The sequence below is a fragment of the Prosopis cineraria genome, unplaced genomic scaffold, assembly GCF_029017545.1.
Source record: "Prosopis cineraria cultivar Desert tree isolate PC_DT_omini unplaced genomic scaffold, ASM2901754v1 PC8, whole genome shotgun sequence".
Taxonomy (NCBI): Eukaryota; Viridiplantae; Streptophyta; class Magnoliopsida; order Fabales; family Fabaceae; genus Prosopis; species Prosopis cineraria.
The window spans coordinates 17,430,908-17,442,162 of NW_026555339.1; the positions used below are offsets into that span (position 1 = coordinate 17,430,908).

The 11,255-nt window shown below is 33.1% G+C and overlaps 1 protein-coding gene across 2 annotated transcripts; it reads right to left on the reverse strand.

The window, feature by feature from the left end:
- Positions 1 to 3,864: 3,864 nt before the first annotated feature.
- On the reverse strand, positions 3,865 to 10,419 carry LOC129317974 (mitogen-activated protein kinase kinase kinase 5-like). 2 transcript variants are annotated; one of them, XM_054962433.1, is made up of 11 exons: positions 10,258 to 10,419; positions 9,287 to 9,811; positions 8,186 to 8,420; positions 6,545 to 6,849; positions 6,388 to 6,451; positions 6,101 to 6,163; positions 5,813 to 5,973; positions 5,306 to 5,381; positions 4,801 to 4,863; positions 4,588 to 4,707; positions 3,865 to 4,377 (listed from the first exon to the last, which is right to left on the reverse strand). In XM_054962433.1, exons 2-11 carry the CDS (start codon positions 9,388 to 9,390, stop codon positions 4,267 to 4,269), a joined length of 1,302 nt encoding a protein of 433 aa, XP_054818408.1. In that variant the 5' UTR covers positions 9,391 to 9,811; positions 10,258 to 10,419; the 3' UTR covers positions 3,865 to 4,266. The 2 variants fall into 2 exon arrangements, with proteins under 2 accessions (XP_054818408.1, XP_054818409.1); XM_054962434.1 differs by lacking the exon at positions 10,258 to 10,419 and adding an exon at positions 10,093 to 10,242.
- Positions 10,420 to 11,255: the final 836 nt, after the last annotated feature.

Below are 11,255 nucleotides of genomic sequence, written 5' to 3' on the forward strand. Positions count from 1 at the left end.
GATGAAATTTCTACAAAATGTTGAAGTCTTCTTATGATAAGTAATATTAAAAATGTTATAAATTATATATAATCTGATTATTATTTTAAAAAAATGAATTGAATTTTTCATGTTAAGGCTTATGGAAATACACAATGTAGTTTTCACCCATGCCGGTCACCCCTCTATTTTCAGGGCGTGACAAAATATGTATATATATGTTGGATTTAAATGATAGAATATTAATGCATATCACCTTTTTTATCTTATATTATCTTGTTTGAAATTTAAAAATTCATTTTTATCATTATACATAATTATTTATTTTTATTTTAAAGATATATTTTTAAAATATATTAATTTAGTCATGACTAGTTGATCTATAGTTCATATCGCAATCCGACTATTGAACCATGAACAAACACCTCCGCTGATTCAATGATCGGTCCATTTTTCTGACATTGATATTTGTACAGTTTACAATTTTTTTTTTTTTAAATAGGTCCAGGTTGATAAAGTTTTGTGAGTATTGAGTTTTATATGTGTAGCTCAATATTTTCAAATATGCAGCCATATATTGATAAAATATAATAATAAAGATTGAATTAAAAATTATTTAAGTTTTATATTATAAAGATCAAATCAAAATAATGTAACATCGTAGAGATTAATAATACAATAATTTTTCAAACAATGAATTCCATTGGTCGTATGCGAATGATGTCAACGTTGCTAGTGTTATATATGTAAACAAAAATAGCATGAGATATCCATAAAAAAAAAGAAAGAAAGAAAAAAAAAAGGATATGTTAACATGCGTACCTTGTATCATCTATTCTAATTTTTGGCATTTTGCAAGAGGTGTCTGGATGTCCTCATCATCTTCATTAAGAGTATGGCAGTCATCTGAATCATTGCTGCAGCTACATCCTTCACCCATTGTTCTTCGCAATGCTTCAACATCTTCTTTACACACCACACGCCACCCACACTTCCTTATTTTTACCTCTCTTCTAACATGAAAAGAAAATTGAAGTTTTCCCTTATCAAAGCATGGAATAAATAATAAAATGAGTAGGCCATGCCAAAGATTCATCATATTGACCCCTCCGCTGTTAGGAATATTTCTACATTTCCAAAATACACACGCTAGACGACCATTTTTAACATGATCAGATGCAAAACAACCTTCTACGGCTGAGCATAGAGCTATTCCACGCCATTTACTTGAAAGGCATTGACCATCTATATCCGCTATAACTGACACATTTGGTTTCCAATCCCAAGCCTCATCATAGAAGTAATTTTGATTGTAAAACCATGATGGCACTTCACTTCCTGGAATATTTAACACGTACGACGATCCTACATTGAAGCTATCCTGTAACATATAATATTAGTATGTGAAAGAAGTGTGATGATTATAATATTCAAGAAACAATCATATAATAAAACTTCCAAGAATATCCAAAATGTAACGTTCTTTTAAATTCATGCTATTTTTAAGCTATATTTTTGTATATATGTTAGTAAAGTATAATGATTATAATGTGTAAGAAACATCCTAATGAAAATCAAACTAACCTTATATTCAAATCGTTCAAAGAATTCCCACAGCTGTTGTGGACCAAGTTTAGGTGTCATTGAAGGACAATCAACTGCAAGTGCAAGACATATACTTGGTGGAAGTCATGGCAATGATTGAAGCCTTGGACAATGACTAAATGAAACACAACAGAGACTTGAAAGATTAGATATAAAGCCACTAGGTTGGTTAACAAAATTGTTTCCACCCAGATTAAGCCCCCCACAACGATGATAATGTATTAAAATCATTAGGAAGGGACTCTTCACAGAGATTAAAATGACTTAAATTTAAGTGTGTTAATGATGATAAACTTGGTAAAGAAGGGGGCATCAATAACCCAGTGGATATTGAAGGCCTTGAAATCCTTAAGAACCAACTGAAAATGGAAGAGAAATTTTGTAAGGATGATTGTTCTTGTCCAGTGCATCTACTAAAAGATAGTATTTTCAAATTGTTCAACTGATAGATTGATGTAGGCACTTCCTTTATAGTAGTTCCACTAGCATCAAGCTTTTTCAAAGCCACATTTTCATTCGAAACCTCTAGAAGACTTGAAAGTTTTGAGCAGCCAAAAAAATTGAGAATTCTAATATACTTCATATATTGAATCACATTGGGAAGGCATACCAGACTTTTGCAATTCCTAAGATTTAAAACATCAAGAGTAGTCAAATTGACTAGTGATTGAGGTAGTTTTGTGATACTAGTCTCTTCCACATCAATTTGGGATAGGCATTTCATGCTTTCCCCAAATTCTGGAAGTCGTTTGATTTTTTTAAAACAACCTGAGTATAAGAATCTTCAGGCATTTCATCTCGAACTTACTTGGTAGAGTTTTAATACTCCTACAACCCTTCAAATTGACTGTGGCAAGATTCTTATATATGGTATCCAAGAGATGAATGTACTTTAATCAGGTTTACACAACCTCCAAAAATGAGTATTTCAAGATCAGGATTTCATCAAAATTAGGTGTTTCAATTAGATATCTTGATGGCTTAAATCAAGGTGCTTAAGCTTTCCTAAAACCTGAAAAATACAAAGATACAAATTAAAAAAAAAATCTTAAATAAGTATCAGTTGTTTCAAAATTACATATAACTATCTTTAATAGAAAGGCGATAGTAATACACCCCATAATGATACTAATGAAGGATGAATTCAAACCCAAGGCATAAAGGGTTTCTTCAGCAAAATTCCATTAAAGGCGATAGGCTTTTTCCATGTGACTTTGGTGGCGACATAGTCTTGACCTTTGCATTTAGACCACATAGGCCTCCTGTGCAATAGTTACGTTATCACAACTCTGACGGCCCACAATGAAACTTACTGATTTGGCTTAATTAAGCGATCTAGGAAAGGTTTCAACCTATTGACAAGACCTTGGATGATCTTAAATCTGAAGAGATGAAAGCATCATGGAGATTCCTTTTCCTTTTCTTTTCATTCCTATCCATTTTGTATCTAGATCCTGACTTGAGATCACTCAGTATTGTACCATTATTATTGCTAGCACTCTCGACATCATTTGTATCTCCCTTTTGATGCTTATTTAAAGACTTGGCTTTCAAAAAGACTCTCCCAAAAATGAAAAGAAAAGTCGGTCTCGCAAATATTTATTAACCCCCATTTTTAAATTTTGGAAGATTTTCCTTACCAACCACCATTATTTGGAAGGTCTTTTATTTATTATTATTTTCAATTTTCCTTTTCTTTTCCAATTTTCACGCATAACCTTGACTCATCTTTTTTTTTTTTTATAATACCCACAAAATACTGTGATCACAAGAAGTTATTTCAGCCTTCTATATGTTGGCAGAATATTGATCATCATCTAGGTACCTACTATCATTAGTTAAATAATGTTGCAAAAGTTTATGGTAATATTTTGCAAAGGGATATGCTATATCACGAATCACGTTGAAATAAAATATTCTCAAAGGAGATTGCACCGAATCAAATGAGTAAGTCATGCTCACAATGTATTATAAAATAAGAAAATATAGAAGATATATAAGAGCAAAAGAAATTACAGAGATGAGAGATGGTGGAGAATTGTTACCCTTTGATGTTGATGCGTGGTACAATGTCATAAGTAATACCCCTATTTATAGACTTTTTATCATTAAAAAATATCTTAAAGGATACAATCTATTAATGATTCAGTGTATATAAAAAATACATCATCAAAAATCCACGCAACCTTAATGAAAGGTCTTCAATTAATGTCTTGGACTCGTGAAGGTAGGATGAAAGTGCATAGCCAAGTCTCTTGGAAGGGTTATGAGATTCATGAAGGCCACAACTAGAGTCATTAATCCAAAGAACTATAGGTTTATAGACATGATTCAAAAAATATGATAATATTTATCAGTTGAAAAGTATAAAAATTTCAAAAAGCCTAATATCATAACAGTTAGAAAATGCTTTTAGCGGAGCTAACCTCAATTGGGCTTGACAATGTTCAAATCTAACTCAGTCAAATAACTATAAATTAAAAAAAAAAAAACGACTAGCCAGTATGTTGAGATCTATTTGAAGTCATTTCCCTGTAAAAGTTGGCAAATCAGCAGCCATCTGCCTGCCATCATAATTCTCCTTTCTCTTTCTTCCTCCATCTGTGAGATTCTCTTTTTGCAGATTCGTGCATTCACGAAGACACAAATGGATGTTGCAGTAATGCTGCAGCTGATAGCCGCTCAGCTGGATTTCTCTGGAAGCATAATTCGAGAAACTCTGCCCTCTGTCGACAAATCTTCTGGTATTTCAGGATCTCGCTTGTTCAAACATACTTCATGGATCACCTGGCACTGCTTACATGAATCTATTTTACTGATATGTTTAACAATTAATTGAAAGATACAATGCATCAGATACATTGTTTCTGCTAATTTCAATATTACTTAAAAAGAGGTATACCCAAAATTCACTCGTCCTCCTCCTATTTAGCCAAGCCACATGCATGAAATCATGTTATCTAATGCAATATTATGTATATATTAGGGTGTTAAAGTGTTTACCCCTTCAAGATCACACCAAGGACGCTTCCCTGTGAACATTTCAATGATTACACAGCCAAGGCTCCATATATCAGCGGCATAAGCTTCACTCAAGCTGCTGTATTCTTGGTTTTGAAGAGTCTACATGAGAAACAAGTTTTATTAACAAATACTTTGCAGCGTATACAATGATATATAGAGTATGAATACACACACACACACACACACACACACCTCTGGAGCTGCATAATGTGGAGTTACCCCCCCAGCGGAGTGATTGCCCACAGATTCGTCTACCTGTTCAACTCATCAGAACAGATATCCTTGCTCACCATAGGGACTATCATATCAATAATTCCGCACAGGGTGTTAAAAAGTGGCAAGCGAGGTGAAAAGTGAAGTGATGTGAGGAGCAGACTTGGATTTGAATGAAGGTTAGGGAGCAAGTAATTTTATTTGGGTGTGAAATAAAGTAATTTTCTTTTCACGTCTCAAATTCCATCTTTCAAGTTCTGGTTTGCTCCTTGAACATATATCATTCATCTTTCAACATGTTGGGGAGAGCAAAAACATTAAAGGGATACGAGTATTTTAGTAATTTCATTAGATAGGGAAAGATATTGAAAATCTACTATGCCAGCTGCTAGTAATACAATTGAAAAAGAGGATGACAAATATCATATTCTTGCAAGCAATTGATTAGTTCAGCAGTTGCAGTAGGAGATATTCAAGTACTTACATGCTTAGCCAAACCAAAGTCAATAAGCTTTACAAAGCCGTGAGAATCAACAAGCATGTTATCGGGTTTGATATCCCTATGTGTAAGCTTAAAAAAAAAAAAAGAAAACAATTAAGACAGAGAAGAGAGAGAAATAATTAAGATTATGCCAACATATATGATTACATGACCATTGGTTGGAACACATAAACACAAGTTTAAAAGAAGAGCTCATTTTAACTTACAGTGACGAAATCAAAAGTAGCTCAACTCCACAATACTTCACTCAGCTTCTTGTCCAAAAAGTATTTTCTTTAAGAGCAAGTTTAAAAGGAAAGCCAAACTCAAAAGACTAATATATTAAGTGTGAGAGATTTTTAAATTTATAAATCACACTTTTCTATGAGGCTCCACGACGTGGAACTAGTAACATTTCTCTTCAGGCACGCGCGTGTGTGTGTGTGTTTTTTTTTTTTTTCCCTTTTTGTGTGAACTCATGCAGCATTGCATATAAGAAGGTGGATGTACCTGTGGACTAGTCTTTTGCCATTTAAGTAAGCCAATGCAGAGAGAATTTGTCCAGTTTCATCTCGAACTAAAGGTTCATGGAAACGAACGCGTCCACGAATGTAATCCGTCAGTGTACCAGTTTCCACGTATTCCATGTATAGATGTATCTGGTTTCCAACCTATTTACGCATAAACCAATTAATTGGACACACACACATGCAAAAGGAATCTATGGCTGTTCCAGAAACAGGTAGTGATCCACAAATAATGGTTTTATTCCTCTCCATAAATCAGGAGATAACTTACTCTTTCACTGCCATAATACTTTACTATGTTTTGATGGTCTAGTTGGCTGAGAATCCTGATTTCCTTGAAAAAAAAAAAAATCTCACTTTAGCCAGGTGGTCTGGTAAGAAACTTAAAGTTGTGGTGTTCTTTAAGTAAGAAAAAATGATACGAATAGTGTGCCACATGTTGATTTATTTTGCCAATGAACTCAATCACATGTTGATCTATTCCAAAGACGCTTGAAAATCTTTAATTTAGTTCTGATTCTTCAATTTTGGAGGATACAGATCCATGGGAAGACGTACCTTTTCTAGAGACCTTTTGCCAGGGTCTTTAAGTGTCTTTACTGCACATGATTCTCTGGTTTCTCTGTCAAAAATGATAAACACAACATATTCCTAATTAAGAAATGAAATTAAGACAATAAGATCAAACTATCAATCTAGTCAGAATTCTGCAAACCTGTTACGGGCAACATGAACAAATGCAAATCCACCATGCCCTATAAGGTGATCCGATATTTCCCATTCGCTAAAATTAAACGTAGAAGAGATTGAATGAGGAACATTATCATAATTCTGTTGGTCAACCAACTCAGTGTTCACAGAAGAAACAGGGCCAATAGGATCCTGTGTTTCCCTTTGGGTAAAGTTGGTTGTAGAAGCGATTGAATTAGCAGCATTATCATAATTTTGTTGATCAACCAACTCAGTGTTCAAGCAAGTGGCTTTGGTGGGGCTGTTATCATCTTGTTCTACTATCCTGCCCTGCTTGATCATTGAAGCAACTATTTCAGAGCAAATTGATTAAAGCATCTTCATTACTCATTAGCATACTCCCTCGTGGGCACCACAATATATAGCGTATTCCATAAGCCTTATTTGATTCAAAATATATAGAATATTAGATAATTTTTATAATTATTTTTTCAATTATACCCCTATTTTATTTATTATTTTTTTTAAAAAAAGATGTATTGAAATTTTAATTATCATTATCAAGGCACTTATATAAAATATTTAATGAGTATATAACTACAAAAATGTAATACTTTTTAAGAGATTAAAGTTTCAACTAAATGTTATTGAAAACCGTGAATTAATTATTAATACCTTATATTATGGTCTAGAGCAAGTATAAGCAACTTTTAACTCAGTTGTACCCTCAATAAGTTAATTAATAGCATTTAAAATTACATATTTTTCTATATTTACTTTTATTTAATAAATTCATTCAATTAATAAAGCATTATTACTTACGACCCTAATTATGGGTTAACAAGGACTTGAGAATTAATGCCACACTCTCTAGTACTCGTAATAATGCCTCATCCTTTTTCTAAACACTCAAATATTGTGCCGCTTTGATTTATTTTCTTTTAAAAAATAATGAAAAATGAAAAATAGCATCATTTAATCATATTTAAATATTAAAATATTTCTAATTGCTTATAAAAAATAGTGACAAGATAACAATTGAAAGGTTAGGGTATTAGAAGAATCATTGAAAAGTTTCGAAACAGTTTGGCGAGGAGAAACACGAGAGTGAAAAAACAGGGCAGTTTGGGGGCGATCACGTTGGTGATCGCAGGGGTGGTAGAGAGAGGGACAAGTGTGGTCAGATGTCCAGTTTGGTTTTCTATAGTGGTGTGGATGAGATTCCTGTAAGTTATAAAGTTAAGGAGAAGGAGAGAGAGGGTTTGGCACGACAACGTCAGATTCCTCCTTCATATAAAGACAAGCTGTTATAGTTGAGTGGATCGGGGTTCTTGATGAAACATGATGAAGAGGAAGACATCGTGCATGGCTGGAAGTCGTGCTTCATGAAGAAACATAGGGATGCTGAGACCACTAAGGAGAAAGCAGGCATGGCGCAAGAAAGGAGGGATATGAAGGTGGCATTAGAAAGAAGCCTGTGTTACAGGTTACGGCTATAATTAATTTTTCTATCCTCCAACATGTTTTTTATCAGCTTAATTGCTTCATAACAATCATCTACTTCCACACTTCTTGTATTATTCAAAGAAGAAAGAAGATTTCTTTGCAATGAAATCAAATCACCCTTTTCATATTCCTCTCTGATATTATGAAGAAAGGAACAAACCTCAAGATCCTTGCACTTCCAATCATGAAAAGCTCCAGCAAGAGTAGTTTTGCCTAAGCCTCCTGTTCCCCATATTCCTAGAGATGGAACTCCTTCTGAAACAGTTGCTATGAGTGATTTCAACTCATCTAATTTTGATTCAATTTCAACTAATGCACCAAGATTAAATGGCGATTCATCATGCAACTTCGACTTCACCTCTTTTGCAATGCTTTCAATGAATTCTGCTTCATGCCTGCATAGGAGAATAAAATGATTGCATGATCTTTGTTATTTGACCTAAAAATAGAATAATCATTTAAGTCAATTGAATTATAAAATTTTATGTTTACCGTGAAACTAAATTTAACTTAGTAGGGATGTGTGGTTGTGCATATATCCCGTGCTGGTTACACCTAATTTTTGAGGCATAACATTACCCTTATTAAATATACACACTTTAATAATATATTTTACCTTGCCAATATTTAATAATGGATAAAAAACTTGTGATAAAAAATGAATGACATTGATTATAAATAAGACAAAATATTCTTCTCCCTCTTCTTATTAATTAATAAGACTAGAAGGAAAAGAGAGAGAGCTTTACAAAATTGCCTCCCCATATAATCTATTTGTCCTTATAGCTATTTTACTAAATTTGAATTAAACTACTAGGTGTCGAAAAAGATGCACCAATAAGGGACACATTGATTTGGGAGACTTGATCAAGTAGGGTAAACATTACATTAATCAATAATGATATTTCAAAATAGAGAGATATCATTAATATTATTAAAATTCAATGTCGTTGAAAGAAAATAATCATTTTAATTGAATTCAATTGGGAAACCTAATGCAGCAACAATCAATACAATTACTAGAAATACAAACCTATTTTACCAAAGCATAGACCTACAAGTCCAAGTCGACCACTAAAATTAATCTTATACTGCATTTTCGTGAAAGCTTTTAAGTAACATAACTCTCGAAAAACGGAAAAAAGAAAAGAAAATAAATAAAGCTTGATGTGGTTATTATAGTTTATTTTAATACCCACACCCTTATTTTTCACCAAAAAAAAAAATAGTGATGATAGTTATTGAGAGAAGTATAGATTACCTATTCCGTGAGTTCCAACCAGATAAGCTAGCAATTTCTTCTAAAACATGCCTCCATCTGTGCACCTTCATTTTGTCTTGTGTAAATCTTTCTTCATGCTTCATGAATGCTTGTCCAAAACTTCCCCTTTGTTTCCTAACATCATACGGATCTACACCATAAAAGATTGGAAATACTTGAAGACCTAACTCTTTTTTCAAATGAAGAATCTTTTGGAGCTCATCCAAACACCATGTTGAAAAAGCATATCCCGAGGAGAGCACAGCAATTGCAGAACGAGATTCTTCAATTGCTTGTAGTAAACTTGTATTGATATATTGTCCCCTTTCAAGTTCTTCTTCATCCCTAAAAGTTCTTAATCCTTTGCGACTTAAAGCACCATATAAATGATCAGTAAAGCTCGTGCGAGTATCTTCACCTCAAAAACTCAAAAACACATCATATTTATGTCTCTTAGTTGATCCATAAGAGCTTGAAAAACACTCAACTCCATTAACATCAAGTGCCATTGCAAGGATTCAGAGTCTGAACGAAAGTACAAAAGTGAAAAATACAAAATCAGAAAGAATATGCACACGCAAACGAACAAAATAGGAACTTCAACAAACAAAGTGTAGCAATGAGAAACGGATACTACTGAAGGCGAAAGAAAGTGAACAAACTTTTGTAAATATCCCATCACAAATTTTCCCGTCTATTTGAGTTCGAAAGCAAAACAGACACACAAAGTCCCAGGACACCAATCGGCAGATAAACTAATTCACTGAAGAAAACAAGATGACGGAAACTGAATGATTCACTCTTACCGCAAGACTCATTCACTCTTGAGGCATAAATTAAACGGAAGCAGAATCTATGTAAATATTCAATCTCATTGACGTTGGATGTTTAATTCAAAGCGAAATCTCAGAGATCCAAACCATTCAGTTCACAGAAGAAATCTAGAACGGAGCAAGGAAGAAAGTAGAAACCTGAAGGATGAAGTAATATGAAAAGATCTGATCGATCTTGAAACTGATAATAATTCTCTCAAGTCTCAACAAGCCGTCACGAGATCAACTGGAAGGCCAAGTGCCCAAGTCTTCTCTCAAGTCGTCACGCGTTCTCATTCAAACCGTGTTACGGACAACAGGGTTCACTTTTGCAGAATGAAAGGCACAGAACCATGTGACGATGCTTTTCATTTCTTTATGGTGTCTCACTGTTTTTTCACCTTTTTTTTTTTTTAACCTTTGCCGTTATCGTTAATGCATTATTTTAATTTCTTTTTAATGGTGAATCCGTAGCACCACCCTTCTTCTATTTTTATTGTTCAACTTAAAACATATTCTTCAATATTTATTTAAATTCATGTGTCACATATCTCCACTAAAACCGATAATTTGGCAAGCCTGGAAAATACTAAAGTCAGATTTGGAAGTTTAAAAAAAATATTATTTTAAAATTATTCAAAATCTAAAATACAATATCTCAACATATCTTCAAAAATTTGAATCATTCTCTTAAACTGACCACCGATGAGCCAAAACTTCTTTAAATGACTTCGAAAATCAGGAAGAAGTAAATAAATTGAGGATCTCTAAGAGAAATTATAGAAGTGCAATCAAAGTAGTGTCCGACATCATGCATGTACACTATTTGAATGGTCATCTACAAAGTCAAAGCAACGTGTTTCTTAAGTCTCCTTACTTTTCAATATATTTAATTTTGCTCTCATGCACCTTATTAATAAATTGATTATTTGCTCATTATACATTAATTAGGATTAGTTTAATTTGCAATTGGTTGAAGTACTCTAGTTAACTACAATTATTGAAAAGAAATTTACAAAAAATCACAACAAATTAACCATGGTACTTTGACTCATTATGCAAGACTTTAAAAAGAAAATGATTTTTTATCCAAGTAAATTACAATTAAAAATTCAAAGAACGTACAACTTAACATTTATACGGCTTTTATTTGTAAT

Excerpts from the sequence above, each read along its gene's own strand:
- LOC129317974 (XM_054962433.1), bottom strand. The coding sequence starts at position 9,390 with ATGAAGCATGAAGAAAGATTTACACAAGACAAAATGAAGGTGCACAGA. Across the intron at positions 6,850-8,185 it reads GGAAGTGCAAGGATCTTGAG|GGCAGGATAGTAGAACAAGA; the intron begins GTTTGTTCCTTT and ends ATGATCAAGCAG. Across the intron at positions 5,382-5,812 it reads GGCAAAAGACTAGTCCACAG|GGATATCAAACCCGATAACA; the intron begins GTACATCCACCT and ends GCTTACACATAG.